The sequence below is a fragment of the Loxodonta africana genome, chromosome 7 (genome assembly GCF_030014295.1).
Source record: "Loxodonta africana isolate mLoxAfr1 chromosome 7, mLoxAfr1.hap2, whole genome shotgun sequence".
Taxonomy (NCBI): Eukaryota; Metazoa; Chordata; class Mammalia; order Proboscidea; family Elephantidae; genus Loxodonta; species Loxodonta africana.
In genome coordinates, this window is record NC_087348.1 from 8,863,345 (window position 1) to 8,879,267 (window position 15,923).

General features: G+C 55.9%; 1 protein-coding gene across 3 annotated transcripts; it reads right to left on the reverse strand.

Annotated features, from left to right (window-relative positions):
* Positions 1 to 535: 535 nt before the first annotated feature.
* SART1 (spliceosome associated factor 1, recruiter of U4/U6.U5 tri-snRNP) lies at positions 536 to 15,856 on the reverse strand. 3 transcript variants are annotated; one of them, XM_003419580.4, is made up of 20 exons: positions 15,429 to 15,856; positions 13,720 to 13,777; positions 13,073 to 13,128; positions 12,497 to 12,623; positions 12,267 to 12,372; positions 11,948 to 12,025; positions 11,744 to 11,843; positions 11,517 to 11,659; positions 11,186 to 11,392; positions 10,355 to 10,479; positions 10,135 to 10,274; positions 9,921 to 10,054; positions 4,077 to 4,250; positions 3,871 to 3,981; positions 3,478 to 3,565; positions 2,810 to 2,900; positions 2,567 to 2,702; positions 1,900 to 1,989; positions 696 to 817; positions 536 to 613 (listed from the first exon to the last, which is right to left on the reverse strand). In XM_003419580.4, the coding sequence occupies exons 1-20, from the start codon at positions 15,739 to 15,741 to the stop codon at positions 595 to 597; spliced, it is 2,418 nt and encodes an 805-aa protein (XP_003419628.1). In that variant the 5' UTR covers positions 15,742 to 15,856; the 3' UTR covers positions 536 to 594. The 3 variants fall into 3 exon arrangements, with proteins under 3 accessions (XP_003419628.1, XP_023415342.1, XP_023415343.1); XM_023559574.2 differs by having other exon boundaries at positions 12,497 to 12,666; positions 15,429 to 15,486; XM_023559575.2 differs by lacking the exons at positions 536 to 613; positions 696 to 817; positions 1,900 to 1,989; positions 2,567 to 2,702 and having other exon boundaries at positions 2,865 to 2,967.
* Between the last annotated feature and the right edge of the window lie 67 nt (positions 15,857 to 15,923).

Here is a 15,923-nt window from a genome sequence, read left to right on the forward strand (position 1 = left end):
CCAGAATGACTAAGCCTCTAAAAACACCTTCTATTTCTTACCAGATAGCTTGCACTGGGTGGGAAGTGAGAATGTTGCGGGGGGGGGGGGGTGAGGGTTGGGGGGGTACTGAGAAAATAACCCAACTGCCATCTTTTTGGCTGGCTGAGGCCTGGGGCTGGGGCAGAGGAACGACTCAGAGGATCAGGATGAAGTCTGTCCCTTCATCCGCTGACAGTTATTCAGGTCACCTGATGGCCACGTCCCACCTAGCAGCCTTATGTGTCCAGGGCCCTACCTAGTCTCACTCAGCTCTGAATTCCAGGTGAGCGAGTGAATAAATGAATGAGCCCATTTACTCTTCACAAAACATTCTACAGGAAGAGACTGGAGAGATTTCCCAAAGGTGAAACTGCGGCTCAGAGCGGGCTGATGACTGCCTGAAATCACACAGCTGATGGCGCAGAGTGGCCTGACCCAGCGGCCGGGGGCACCGAGTTACACTGGCTGCCCCTCCTCTCAGCCCACCCCTGGGATCTGCACCATGACCAGGGGGGAAAAATAAGGCAGGTACTTTATTTAATATTAAAGTTGGGGAGGGGAGGGAGGCCAGCTTCACTTGGTGATGGTGTTCCTGCAGAGAGAAAAGAGGGGTAAGGCTGTGAGTGGGCACCCCGAGTGCGGCCACCCAGTCCACCAGGTCTCCCCCTACTCACGCATTCATGCTCTTGCCGCTGCCGCTGAGCACGATGTATGGCGTTTTCTGGGCCTTCTGCTTCTCCTGGAGCAGAGCCACGGTGCCCAGGGGCGTGTCGCTGGAACTCATCTTCTTCAGGAGCTGTGGGGGCAGGGCAGTCAGCGAGGGCAGTGAGTGAGTGCAGTCAGCACGGGCAGTCAGCGAGGGCAGTCAGCGTGGGGACTCAGCGTGGGGAGTCAGCGAGGGCGGTGAGTGAAAGGAATCAGCGCAGACAGTCAGCAAGGGCAGTGAGTGCATGCAGTCAGCGTGGGCAGTCAGGGAGGGCAGTCAGCAAGGGCGGTGAGTGAATGCAGTCAGCACGGGCGGTCAGCATGGGCAGTCAGCACGGGCAGTCGGGGAGGGCAGTCAGCATGGGCAGTCAGGGAGGGCAGCCAGGGAGGGCAGTCAGCATGGGCAGTCAGGGAGGGCAGTCAGCATGGGCAGTCAGGGAGGGCAGTCAGCATGGGCAGTCAGGGAGGGCAGCCAGGGAGGGCAGTGAGTGCAGTCAGCGTGGGCAGTCAGCACAGGCAGTCGGGGAGGGCAGTCAGCGTGGGCAGTCAGGGAGGGGGGCAGTCAGCGTGGACAGTCAGCGTGGGCAGTCAGCACGGGCAGTCAGGGAGGGCAGTGAGTGCAGTCAGCGAGGGCAGTCAGCACGGGCAGTCGGGGAGGGCAGTCAGCGTGGGCAGTCAGGGAGGGGGGCAGTCAGCGTGGACAGTCAGCGTGGGCAGTCAGCACGGGCAGTCAGGGAGGGCAGTGAGTGCAGTCAGCGAGGGCAGTCAGCACGGGCAGTCGGGGAGGGCAGTCAGCATGGACAGTCAGGGAGGGGGGCAGTCAGCATGGACAGTCAGCGTGGGCAGTCAGGGAGGGCAGTCAGCGTGGACAGTCAGGGAGGGGGGCAGTCAGCGTGGGCAGTCAGCACGGGCAGTCGGGGAGGGCAGTCAGCGTGGACAGTCAGGGAGGGGGGCAGTCAGCGTGGGCAGTCAGCACGGGCAGTCGGGGAGGGCAGTCAGCGTGGACAGTCAGGGAGGGGGGCAGTCAGCATGGACAGTCAGGGAGGGCAGTCACTGAGGGCAGTGAGTGAGTGCAGTCACCACAGGCAGTCAGTGTGGGCAGTCAGCACGGGCAGTCCGCGGGGGCAGCAACAGCCCAGCATGCCACCCCCCACTCCCCATCAGGCCACCCACCGCCTCCTCATCCAGCTTCTTCATGCGCCGCTCCGTCTTCATCTTGCCGGAGCCCTTTCCATGGAAGCGGTGGGACAACTGCCGGAATGCCTGGGGACACAGGGCACGAGCGCCTGAGACACACTGAGCCAGGTACTGCAAGAACCCCAGGTGAGCCCAGGGCCACTGGCACCCAAGAGGAGCTTAAGAACAGGGAGGGAAATTGTGTATTTACCCAACCCTGTGCTGGAAGGGGGTGGGAAAGGATGCTGAGCCTAGCACCCTCTGGGGGTCCCAAGCAGAGTCGGGGAGACTCATCAGGAGATGGGTGTGCTGCGGTGGGGGCACTCAGCTCTGGAGCATGGCCATGACACTGTGCTAGGGCTGCAGGGAGGCAAACCGGCCGGGGGTGTGAAGGGCTGGCAGTGTTTGGGGAGAGCACAGGGTGCGGGGGGGCGGAGACAGGGAGGCGGCAGTATAGAAGGTCAGGCCCAGCCTGGAAGGGCTGCAGCCTAGAGCTGGGGTCCACGGGGCACAGAAGTCCAGAGAAGAGCCTGGACCCTACCTGCTAGAATGGTGGCCCTCAGTGGGGAAAGCCCTTAAGGGGCTTGATGTGCCCAGAGGGACTGAGGGGGTAGACTGTGTGGGGGCCCTTGGCCAGGCCCTGTCTGGAACGGGCCCTGCTCACCTCCTTGGGTGTGAGCTTCCGGCCCGTCTCGTCCACGTACTCAATCTTGACATCGGGCTTATATCCATCCTTCTCCTTGAAGTCCTGGGTGAAGCCGCGGTACTCCTCTCTCCGGCTATACTTGTCATCAATGGCCCTGCCCAAGACATGCGCTCAGTGCCAGCCACCGCCCAGTCCGCATGAGTGCCAGCAGCCCTCACTGGCAGCAGTGCCATGGACCCAGGCAAGCCCCAGGACACTTACATCTTGTCCTCAATGCAGTACACCGCTGAGGGCAGAGACTTGTTGGGCGCCTTCACCCGGGCCACCTTCTGCACCGTGGTCTCCAGCAGCCCTGGGGACAGGAGGTTGTCAGAGTCCAGGATGCCCACTCCCTTAGACAGGCACAGCTCCAGGGCAGGCTGGAGGAGACAGAGCAGGCCTGGCACCCCTGACCCTCCCCAGGACCAGCCACACAGTGGGTGCTGGGGACCCCGCCTACCATACTGTGCATCAGGCCCACTTTACAAAAAAACTCAGACTCAGAGAGCTCTGTCCACTTAGGCCATGGCTAAACAGCAGAGCTGGGAGGCTAGGACTAGGGTCTCTCTGTGCCAAAGCCTGGACTCTTTCAACTGTACCTGGCTCCTGTGCCCCGAAGGATGAAGGTACTTTGCAGGGGTGATGTGTAAGCAAAGCCTTCAAACCTGGGTGAGGCTGAGCAGGAAACACAGCTACCGCATGCCAGGGTGCACGGGGAGGAGTGGCCTGTGGGGTCTCAGGGAGTGGGCTCGTGGCATCAGGATGGAGAGAAGGAAGTGACACAGGGAGCAGACGGCCGTACCCATGTCTGTCAGCGCTCACCCAGCCTTTCCTCACATGGCACCCCAGACCCCACCAGGGCAGGAAGCACAGCTGCCTCAAGCCCTCACCTTTGTTCTGACACAAGAGCAGGGCGGCCGCCAGCCCTCTGTTCACGATGGGCTCCTCATCCAGGATGGTGGTGGAGGAGGTGGAAAACTGGGGGATGCAGAGGGGAGGGAGGTGGTGAGTGGCCCACACGGCTCTTCTCAGTCACCCCCTCACCCCACTACGAAGGACAGGCCCTGTTCACACAGCCACCCTGGGCTACAGGCCTCATTTAATTCTCACAATGACCCTCTGAGGTATACAGACCCATTTTACAGGTGAGGAAACTGAGGCTCTGAGACACTTAGTAACTTGCCCAAGGCCCCAGAGCTAGGAAGGGGCAAGCTGGGGCTGGAACCCCATGTGGCTGGAAGCCTCTGCTTCTCTACCACCCCTGCCCTGCTCCTCCTCCTCACATCCTGCTGCTGCTTCTCCTCATCCAGGTTGACGGTGCTCCAGCCGAGGTTCTCCTCGCCATCGGACTCGGAGCCACCATTGGCTGAGCGCTCCTCGTCCTGCTCAAAGTCCTGGGGACAGAAGATGGGTCAGTCCGGCCCACAGCGCGACCCCACCTGAGAGGTGAGGGGGGCAGGGTAGCTGAGGCTCACTGCCGAGGACTCACCATGAGCTCCTCCTGCTCCTCTCGGTTGCCAGCCAGCCCATAGGTGGGGATCTCCCCCAGCGTTCGGCAGAACTCTGACGTGGCATTGAACACGATGGCCCCCTTCCGCTCGGGATCCTCATCCTCCTCCCAGCCCCGCTGTCGAGACTCCAGCTTCTTCACGATCTCCACCACCTGGGGGAAGGAGCAGCTGTGGGCAAGCCCAGAAGTCTCTGGAGTGATGCCACTGAGGCTCAGGAATCCATGGGTCCTTCCTGGTGGCAGTTAGACAAGCCAGACGCACTGTCTACAGCAGTCTCCTCTCTACCGCTCCAGTCTGTTCTCACCAAGACACTCCTCTGCTCCAAATCTGTCAGTGGCTCCCCACTGCCTAAGTATCCAAAATCCTACATGGCCGTCTGTGACCAGGCCCTGCTGACCCCCTCACTACCCGCTGCCCTCAGCCCCACGCCTTCCTGCAGGACCTCGATGCACCAGGCCACTCTTGTGGCTCCTCCATCACCCGACAAACCCCAGTGTCAGGACTCATTTAAACATCACTTCTTCCAGAACCCCATTCCTGAGGCCACAGGGCAGTCACCTCTGACCCTCCACAGCCCATCTCCCCGAAACTTTTATTTCACTGAGAAAAGCTGAAGCCTTGAGAAAGGAGCTTCCTACGTACAGACAGGCCCACACTATTGAGCTTCCAGCACTAACTCCCCCCACAGACGTGCCCACACTATGAGCTTCCAGCACTAACTCCCCCCACACTCCCCCCCCAGACGTGCCCACACTATGAGCTTCCAGCACTAACTCCCCCCACAGACATTCCCACACTATGAGCTTCCTGCACTAACTCCCCCCACGGACATTCCCACACTATGAGCTTCCAGCACTAACTCCCCCCACTGACGTTCCCACACCACGAGCTTCCTGCACTAACTCCCCCCACAGACGTGCCCACACTATGAGCTTCCAGCACTAACTCCCCCCACAGACGTGCCCACACTATGAGCTTCCAGCACTAACTCCCCCCACAGACATGCCCCCACTATGAGCTTCCAGCACTAACTCCCCCCCAGACATGCCCACACCACGAGCTTCCTGCACTAACTCCCCCCACAGATGTGCCCACACCACGAGCTTCCAGCACTAACTCCCCCCACAGACGTGCCCACACTATGAGCTTCCAGCACTAACTCCCCCACAGATGTGCCCACACCATGAGCTTCCTGCATTAATAATCCCCAAAAAACTTGACCACACTGTGAGCTTCTAAACCCACCCCCACACACAGACTCACTCACACCACACCCTCTAACTCCTTCCTGTAGCAGCAGATGCTGGCCCTGCTCCCACCTAAGGCCACGCTCCATCTGGCAGAGCTCCTCAGCCCCCTACAAAACTTGAGAATTCTGCTCCTGACATGTCCTTCTCTCAACTGCCCCACTACTCTGCTCCCTGCTGCATGGTTCCTGTCAGCGTGCAAGTATGACCCAGTATCCCCCCTCTTTAAAAACCCTCCCTGGTCAGCTGCCTCCTTTGCCAGGAGACCAGAACTGGTTGGTACCCAGCTATCATTGCTGAACATTTTCATCAAGGATTTATAGAAGAATCCTGACCAAAGGGGGGAAAATGCAGAACAACATTTCAAGTTCTTTTGGACTCTACACTTTCTGGATCCATGAAGGGTGGATGAACCCCTGAAACTATTGCCCTGAGATCATTTTTAAACCTTAAACCAAAAATATCCCCTGAAGTCATCTTAAAACCGAACAGTGGTTTAGCTTAACTGGTAAGAGCTAAATCATCACACTAGTAAAAGGCCATTATGCTCTTTTAAGGACTATCTACACGGGATCAAACTGACAACAGCAACTTGAAAGCTTAGATAAGAACCTTACGGACGGTGAGTTGATGTTAATGGCGGAGGAAGAACTCAGGAAGGAGGATGAGAATGGCTGCACAACTTGCAGAATGTAATCAACGTGACTGAATTGTACAGGTAGAAACTGTTGAACTGGTGCACGTTTTGCTGTGTATTATCTCAACAACAAAAAACTAAATAAATTTTAGGAAAAAAATCTCCTCAAAAACAAACAAAAAAACAATATTTAGCTTAACTAGTAAAATATACCTGCCTTGAGCATTATGCTCTTTCAAGAACTATCTATATAGGATCAAAGTGACAACAGTAATTTGAAAGATTAGATAGGAACATTGGTGGCAGTGAGTTTATGTTAATGAGGGAGGGAACAACTCAGAAAGAAAGTGAGAATGATTGTACAACTCGAAGAATATAATCAGTGTCGCTGAACTGCACACTAGAAACGACTGAATTGGTGTATGTTTTGCTGTGTATTCTCAACAATTGAAAAAAGAAAAAACCCTCCCTGGTGACCTATTTCAAGACCTTAGCACAGTGCCTGACACATAGCAAGCACTCAATAGCTGTTAGCTGCCACTATCCAGCTTTACTCTCTGTAGTACCATCAGCAATGCCCCTCCACTCGTCATCCTCTATTCAAAACACACTGAAGACAGTCTCTATCCACGCATTCCACTGGTATTTACCGAGCACCTATTCGTGCCAGGTACAGTGCTTGCAACTGGGAACGTGGTGCTCTCACAATCAGTTCCACCCTCCAGAGCTTCTAACTGGGGAGACAGACAACTAAAGACACGGATGACCAGGTGAAGCACAGGGTGTTGTAAGTGCAATGAAACTACTCTGCGTGACACCATCAGGGTGGGTACGTGATATTATGCATTTGTTGAAACCCACAGAACTGTACAACATGCAGAGTGAACCCTCACGTAACCGATAGACTTTAGCTAATAACAACACATTGATATTGGTTCAGCGGTTGTAACAAACACACCACACTAACGCAAGATGTGGATAAGAGGAGAAACTATATGCAAGAGGGAGAGGAAGCTTATGGAATTCTCTGCATGCCTGGGCAATTTTTCTGTAAACCCAAAACTACTCTAAAAAATAAAGTGCATTAAAAAAAAAAACAAAAAAACCTCCCTTAACCTGCATCCCCCCCCGCCCCCGCCGCCCCCTTTCCAGCAAGCCTGGAGGCCATGTCCACTTTCCACTGCCTCGCCTTCCATTTAGTCATATTACTGACACTTGGTTTTTAATGAACTGCATCACAAACACAAAACGGTTCTAACACGTGCATTGTTTGAAAAAATAACCAAGACACATCCATGCACCCATCATCCCGCTGAGCAACGGCACCACAAATACGTGCTCAGGCCCACGTGCTGTGTCCCCCATATCTGTGGTCACGACTCCCTGGCCTCTTCATCATTTCACCACAAAAAGACCTAACCGTGGACAATGGACGGTTGTGCTGTGCATTTTTTAAACATTATACCATCTGAATCATATTGTATGACTCTGCCCTGATTTGTTTTTTAAAGAAAACATATTTTTGAGATTACTCTTGATGTCAGTGGCTGCAGTTCATTTGTTTTCACTGCTGAGTCATGTTTCATGACACGACTGTACCTCCATCTAGCTGCTTTCTTTACTAAGAATGGCCTCGCTCTGTCATCACAAAGAACGCTGCTGTAAGCAATCTAAAGGCAGTGCGGCTCGGTGGTAGAGTTCTTGCCTTCCACGCAGGAGACCCAGGTTTGATCCCAGCCAATGCACCTCACGTGCAGTCCCCACCTGTCTGTCAGTGGAAGCCTACGTGTTGCTGTGATGACGAACAGGTTCCAGCAGAGCTTCCAGACTAAGACAGACTAGGAAGAAAGGCCTGGTGATCTACTTCTGAAAATCAGCCAGTGGAAACCTTACAATCACAGCAGTCTGATCCTGTTGTGCACAGGGTCACCATGAGTCAGGAGCTGACTTGATGGCAGCTAACAACAATAACAAACAGTCTGATGCTTGTTTCTCAGTGCACGTATGCAGATGTTTCCCCGGGGTACGCACTCACAGTGGGCACTACCGAGTTAAAGGACCCACTACCCTTCAACTTTACTAGGTAAGCCAGTGTCCTCACTACTGGTTCAGACTTCCGGGTACTCCTCCGAAGAGTGTGCGTAAGAATTCCAGTTGGTCTACAACCTCACTCACAACTTCACACTGCCAGACTTTCACGTCTTGCCACGGTGCGGGTGTGGCACAACCCCTCGCTGTGGTTTGAACTCCCCTTGCCTCGATCCCAGTGAGGCTGAACAGCAGCACACATTTTACTGGCCGTTCATCTTCTGGGAGCTGCCTACTCGGGTCTTCGGCTTACCCTTCCGTTAGACTGTTTATTCTCATTGGTTTGGACAGGTTCTTTCCGTGTTCTTAATACCAACCCGCTGTTAGCTATACAGGTGGGTAAGTATCCTCTCTCTGAAAGCCTGGCGATGTAGTGGTTAAGAGCTACGGCTGCTCACCAAAAGGTCAGCAGTTCAAATCCACCAGGTGCTCCTCGGAAACCCTATGGGGCAGTTCTCTTCTGTCCTATAGGGTCGCTATCAGTCGGAACTGACTCAATGGCAACAGGTTTGGTTTTTTAAAATCTCCCTTTGGTTTGTCTTTTCGTATTCTTTGTGATTATCTTTTTTTTTTTTTTTTAACTTAAGTTCTTAATCTCTAGGTAGTCAACTTTGTTATTTCCTTCGCGGTTTATGCTTTCTATGCCTTAATCTTTTTTTACCACAAAAGCATAAACATAAAACCCAGCTTAAAAATGAACAAAGGACTTGAGAGACTCTCTCCTAGAAACCCTTTCCTGGCGGCTATGGGGCCCAGCTCCTGTGTTTCCTCCTCCCCCAGGCCTGCTGCTTGTCTCCTTCGCAGAAGCCCTGACTCTAATGCCTCCCCACCCTACCCTCTGTGGGTGGTACCCCAGGGCTCACTGCTCAGACTCATCTCTTCTCCAGCCCTGCTCCCCCTAGGTGGGAGTGCACCTGGGGCGTATACAGCGTGGACTCAGTCAAGCTGTTCCATCCCAGCTCTGCCACTTACTAGCCATGTAACCATGGACAGCTTGCCTAATGCCTCTGTGCCTCAGTTTCCTTATCTGTAAAATGGAGATAACGGGATCTTCCTCGTAGGGTGTTGGCCATGAAGACTAAATGAATCGATGCACACTAAGTGTCTGGGCGTGCCTGGCACACATAAGTGCCCTGTGATGGTCCTGCTAATGGCTCCACCTCAGCTCACAGCCCCATCCTCCCACTCACTGCTCCAGCCTTCCTGGGCCTCAGAAGCACTTCTAGGGTCATTCCCCTGAGAACATCTGTGGTCTCCCTGACTGAACGCCCACTCTCCTCTCCACTCCCCACCCCACCCTACCTCCACCCTCAAATCTCTGCAAGGCTGGCTCCTTTGTGTTACTCAAGTCTCAGCTCAGAGCCACCCTTGAAATGTTTTCCCTGAATACCCAATCTGGGGTACCAGCCCCCATATTACTCTCTTATCTTGTACCATCTGCCCAGCTCTCATCAATCAGAGATCACTCTGCTCACTCGCTCACGAGTTCACTCAACTCTTCCCTCCCCTGACCGAGAAAGTCAGCTCCCTGAGCACAGGGCAGGGCTCTTCTCTGTCCCACATGCCAGTGACTCCCAGCCCTGGAATGCCGCGCGAACGGTGCACTTGGAGAAAGAAGAGAAAGGGAAGGATCCAACCACAAAAACACCCAACAATGCAAACACTGTAGGAGTCCAGAAATCTGCTGATAATGCGGTATTAAACAAGAACAGAACTCCGACGGAACGTGAGAACCACCTACAATGACACATGGAGACACACTCATGAGGACAGGCCACCACAGACAACTGTGACCACAGGCCCCACCCCGCCCAGACCAGAGCCTGTGCCCAGCTCATGCTCTCACTCACCTTCTCGCCACTGTCGCGCAACTGCTGGAGCTGCCGCAGCCGGCGCCCCTTCTCCAGCTGCTTCTGCAGCTCCAGCTCCGCCTCGTCCTCCTCCAGCACCTCTGGGGAGCCAGCTCGAGGGGCTCCGCCCTCCTCTGCAGAAACACAGGCAATGCCACTCAGGCCACCTCCTGGGAGCCCCGGCTCTCGTGCCTGCCCTCTGTGCCCCCCTCACCTTCGTCACTGATGTCCATGTTCTCCACACGGGTGTCATCTGACTGCAGGGGCTGCGGCACAGCCTCCTTCTCCTTCTCCTCCTCCTCCAGGGCCTCCTCGTCAGCCTCGGGCACCCGGCGCCGACCCCGGCCCCGCAGTCTGGGGGGAAGAGGCCTCCCCAGTGAGCATGGGCCCCTGGGCTGGCCCGGCCCTCACAGCCCATCTGTGACCAAGCCTACCTGGAACCAAAGTCCCCATCTTGAGTCTGGTCCCCAAGAGGCAGCAAGTCGTCAGCCCGCATCACCACCTCCTTCTCCTTCTTGCGGATTTTCTTCACCCTCCGCTTGGTTTTTTTAAAGGTCACCTGGTGGAAAAGTGGAACATGAGGAGGGTGAAAAGGAATGGCGGGCCAGCCGCAAGCTCCCGAGAGTGAACACTTGCTCAGCACTGCTCTGTGCGGGCCATCATGCTGAAGGGCTTTGTGTACACGAAGGACATGTGAGGTGGGTACTATTATCCCCAGTTGTGAGATGCAGAAACTGAGGCACAGGGAGGTTAGTGCCTTGCTCAAGGTCACCCAGCTCCTAAGCAAGAGAGATAAATATAATGAACCTTGGTCCCAGAGTCCCTACTCTTAGCCACTTCGCCAAGCTGTCTGCTATAAACTACAGAGCCATCTACTTGTAACTTCACAGTCACTCCAGATACAAACTCTACGTAAGGGTGTAAAATGATCACTTTAACCTGATCCTCACGACAACTCTGGAGACATGGCTCCTGTCATTCCCATTTCAGATAGCAAGTGAGGCTCACAGTTAAATGCCTCACCCGAGGCACCAAGCTACCTACGTGGCAGAGCCCAAACACAAATAGAGGCCCACTGGCTCAGCAGTTCCTGCTCCATGCCCACCACCTCCCCAGAGCTGCCATTTACTGCTCATTCACGGGTGCCAGGCACTGTTCCCATACTCAGCCGCCCTCCTTAGCGCATCCTGGCTGGACGTGACCCCTGAGGGGTGGGGGAGGCATCCCTGCCTACTCCTCAGCACAGGTGGGAGCCCCAGGCTCACCATCTCCTCGGGTGTGAGGTACTCGGAGGCGAGCCGAGGCCCTGCCGTGCTCAGGGACTGAGCCTGCAGCCGCAGCCGAGCCCGGATCTCTTCTAGCTCTCGTTCCCGGGTGCCGTCGGCTGCGCCGCCCTGGTCCAGGCGGAAGGACTGCGGCCGCTCTCCCTCAAGCTCCTCGTCGTACTTGGATAGGATAGACCGGGGTTTTTGCTGTAAAGCAAGCAGTTTGGGTTGGGACCCAGCCTGGCTGCTGAGAGCCGCTGAGCCACTATCTGCTCCTCACCCCCTACACCCTGACACGCTCTGCCCTGGTGCCCACGCTTCCTGGCCGTGCCTGTGCCAAGTCCTCCACACTCTCGTCCTCCACGTAGGGCAGGTAGTCAGGCTTCTTCTTCCGCAACTCCACGTTCTTCTCAGCCCGCTCCTTGTCCACCATGTTCACGTTCACCAGCACGTCCTCCTCCTCCTGCAGCACGCCTGCGGGCAGGGCAGAGGCCACTCACACTTGCCCTCGACCCAGCCATACCTGTGCCCCCAACCAGAGCACCCCGCTCGACTCACCTTTGTCCTTGAGGGTGAGGATCACAGTCTCCCCCTCACGGAAGGAGTCAATGGCGTGCTCCACGGTGAGGCCCTGCAGGTCCCGGGCACTGTACAGGTCCTAGATGGGTGGAGGAAGGGCCAGCTGAGTCAGGAGCCCTGGCCGACCCAGACCTGGGATCCCAGCACCAGGACGGCAGGGCCCCTGCTGTGCTACAGCCTCACCTGCCGCCTCTGCCCGAACTCCTCCTCTACCAGAGTGCTGACACCAAACTCCTGGTCCATCTCCTCCAGCAGCTTGGCCTGTGGAACAGAGGGGTGTGACTTACCAGGTACACAACCAGATTCTGTCAAAAGGAGAGCACGAGAAGTGCGGCTTCATGGGCGAGGGAATCCAGAGGAACACACAGACCCCCTAACGCTGAGGCCAACTTCACCAAGGGTCAGCCTCCCACCCCGCCACCAAGGGTCAGCCTCCCGCCCCACCACCCAGCCAGGCTCCACAGGCACTTGGCCACCACCTGGAGCTCCCCAGGAGCCTCACCCTCTTCTCTGCCAAGTCCTTCTCCTTCTGAAGCTGCCGGCTCCTCTCGATCCAGGCCGCAGTGTCGTCCAGCCATGGATCGTCCTCCCCCAGGGTCTTGATCTTCCTGAAAAGGGAAAACAGGGGCCCTGAGGACCCCAGCTCCTGTCCCCCGGCCCCGCTTCACAGCTTCAGCTCTCCTTGGCTGCCTCCCCAGGCCCTCCATCACCGCCCTGGAGGGGCCCCCTCACCCCAGCTTCTGGTTCAGCAGGCGCTTTTCCTTGGCAGCTGCCAACTTCTCCCGCAGCTCCTCTCGCTGTCGCAAGATCATGGGGTTGATGACATCAGCTGCCAGGGGCTCCTCCTTGGTGCCCGCCTCTGGAAGGGGGGCCCAGACGTGAGGCCATGTCTGCCCCCAGGTCTGGTGGGGAGAGGAAGGAACCGCTCACCTTGCCCCCTTCCAGCTCAGGGGGCCAGAAGGGGCCAGGAGGGCGGGAAGAATCCTTCTCCTCCCTACTGCCATGTCATTCCCACAGCATGGTGGGATCCTCCACACCTTCCAAATCTCCTCAAAAGAGGCTTTAAACAAACACACATCTGCTTGGCCCTGAGCAGTCTGTGCCAACTGTGCGTCTCACAGCCCACGTCACACCACTTCACCACAGAGTGATGATGCACTGACCCATGGTTCATAATGACCAGTGGGGCCCCCCTGCACATGCACACCACATGCCCGCCAAACAGCGAGGAGTCTAAGCTTTAATCCTCCTCTCTTCAAAGACCCCTTCACATAGCCTCCCCCGCCCCATCCTCAGCCCCACACTCACCCTTCTTGACCGCATTGACTTCTAAGGGCTTCAGCCCCAACTTTGCCCGGAGTTTACTGAGAACAAGAAACACAGTGTTAGGGACTGCCAGGAAATGGCGCATCAGATGCATTTCTGGACAGACAGAAGATGGAAACGGGATGGGAATGAGTGGTCCTAAGGCTCCCGAAGGAGCCCTGGTGGTACGGTGGTTAAGTGCCTGGCTGCTAACCAAAACGTCAGCAGCTCGAACCCACCAGCCGCTCTGCGGAAGAAAAATGTGGCAGTCTGGTTCCATAAAGATTACAGCCTTGGCAACCATATAGGGCAGTTCTACTCTATGAGTTAAAACTGACTCGATGGCAACCGTTTGGTTTTTCCTCTGTCTCCCAAACACAGGATCTGCCTCAGGCAGCCTGGGCACTGGAAAAGGCGCTGGCCTCAAGAGCAGGGAGCATGGCCACTGGGCCTGGCCTGCCCCAACCGGTGGAATGCCACCCTTCCTCTTGGGTTTCAGTTTTCTCTTCTGTCACCAAATGGTTTGCCAAGATGATTCATCTGGCCAGTCCAGCTTTCATCAAAACACTTCAATACATGAAAGCCCCCCTAAGTGGCTGCCCTAGAAGCCACTTGTCTCAGAAGGAAGAAGCAGAAATTCCTAGACTTACTTGGTCTCCTCGATGCTGAGTGACGAGGCATCTCCTGAGCTGGTTTTAGAGCTGGCAGCTGGAAAAACAAGAAGCATGGCTCAGGAGCTGAGCAAAGGGCCAGGAAGCCAGCACCCTGGCTCCAACTGAGGGCAGAGAAGAGGGTCCCTCACCAGCACCTGGCCCTGCAGAGACCCCAGGAAACAGCAAAGACCTGGGCCTTCACCCCAGCCTCACGAACAGCAAACCTCAGATACCACAGAGAAGCTAGACACCATCAGATGGAGCTCCCCAACCAGCTGCTACCACGTGCTCATCTCCCTGTATCCCCACCCCACCAACCTGCCTTCTCCCCTTTTACCCCAAAGATTCCCCTCTCCACCTGGGCCCTGGATCCCAGCCCCTCTGGGCTTTCTCCAAGGTCACCAGCCTCCTGATTGCTAAACCCAATGGATTCTTTTCAGCTCTGGTTTTGCTTGTTCTCTTGTGCTACACGTGCGACACTGTTGATTGCTCCCTTCTAAAAACACTCTCGTTCCGAGATCCCATGACACAAGACTCTTCTGGTTTTCCTCTTGCCTCTTTGGCTGCTCTACCTTCTTTTTTTGGACCCTCGTCCTTCACCCACTTCTAAAATATTGGCATTTCTCAGGTTCTCTTTCCTATTTTGGCTTCTCACCCCATGCTCCCTCTCAGGGGGCTTTACCTGCCGCCTAAATACCCATGGGAAACCCTGGTGGCACAGTGGCTGAACTAGGCTTGCTAACCAAAAGGCTGGCAGTTCGAATCCACCAGCCATTCCTTGGAAGCCCTATGGGGCAGTTCTGCTCTGTCCTATAGGGTCACTATGAGTCAGAATCAACTCAACAGCAATGGGTTTGGGTTTTTTTGGTTTAAACACTAATGATTCCCAAGCTGCCCTCTCTGGGCAAGACCCTGGACATCAAACTCAACAGTCTCTAACACAAAATTAATGATCTTCCTCCACAAACCTGCTTCTCCCATGACCTGTCCCATTTCAACAAACGGCAGCATCACTCACCGAGGTGCTTAAATCAAAACCAAGGAGTCACCCACTACTCCTTCACCACCCACATCCTAGCGCTAAGGTCTGCTGATTCCTCCTTCAAAACACCTCTTCATTCTGTTCACATGTCTCTATACCACTGCTGCTGCCTGGGTGCAGGCCTCCATCAGCCCCCAAGTGTCTACAGCACTCCTGACCTCACTGCCCCGAGTCCTGCCTACCCAGCTTCCAGGACAATGATAATTACAAACCGTGAATCCGATCATCTCACTCCCCATCTCATATACGTGGCTTCTAACTGCCCTCAGGACGGAGTTCACATTTCTTAACTTGGTCTACGGACACTTCTTATTCCAACCACTCAGTGCCTATCTTACAGCCTCCCGTCTCTACCATGAACGCTACACAATCCGCCAAATACCAGCTTTGCTCCTGCCTCTGCACATGTTGTTCCCACTTCATTCATTCATTCACTCAACACACTAAGGGTCTGTGATATGACAGGAACCTAAAAAAAACAGATAATCTCTGTCTCGTGGAGATGTATAAAGAGAAACAGGGTTTAATTCTAACAACTGCAGGAAGGCTCTTTATCAAGCGCTAGTGATGAGAGTCTGAGGGTGCCTGCTGGGCCTGCACGCACCGGGACCCCGTCCCCACCCCAGAACCCTGGCCCCGCCCCTCCGGAGGCCCCGCCCCTCACCGGCCTCGTATCCGTCGTCACGCTTCTCCCGCTTCACGCGCCGCTCGGAGGGCTCGGCCTGGCTGCGCTCCCGCCCATGCGCGCTCCCGCGGGCCTCAGCCTCGGCCCCGCGCCGTCCGCTCCCGCGCTCGCCCCCGCGTTCCCGGCTCCGCTTCCTTCGTTCGCCGCCGCTGCTGCCACCGCCACCGCTCCGGTGTTTATGTTTCTTGTGTTCCCGATGCCGAGACGGCTGCTCCGTGGCGCCCCCGGTGCTGGTCGCCGCTGTTGTCCCAGCCGCCTCCTTTTCGCCCCGGTGCTTCTTTGACGACCCCATGGTGGCACGTCCACCCCGAGCCCGGCCACCGCCGAGTCTCGACGACGCAAGATGGGAACACTTCCGGGTCGCCCGGCTGCCGCTGTTCTGTTGCCGGAAACCGAGAGCGACTGTTTCCCTCGTTCGCCTTGGAGGCTACCCCAAAGGCTCATGGGAAGGCCGGAAGTGAAGTTTGCCTGCGC

Bases quoted from the DNA above. Each gene is read 5' to 3' on its own strand.
- SART1 (XM_003419580.4), bottom strand. From the start codon at position 15,741: ATGGGGTCGTCAAAGAAGCACCGGGGCGAAAAGGAGGCGGCTGGGACA. The intron at 12,026-12,266 runs GTGAGGCTCCTG...TCTGTTCCACAG, and splicing joins AGGACTTGGCAGAGAAGAGG to GCCAAGCTGCTGGAGGAGAT. The intron at 2,703-2,809 runs GTAAGTGTCCTG...TGTCTTGGGCAG, and splicing joins TACTGCATTGAGGACAAGAT to GGCCATTGATGACAAGTATA.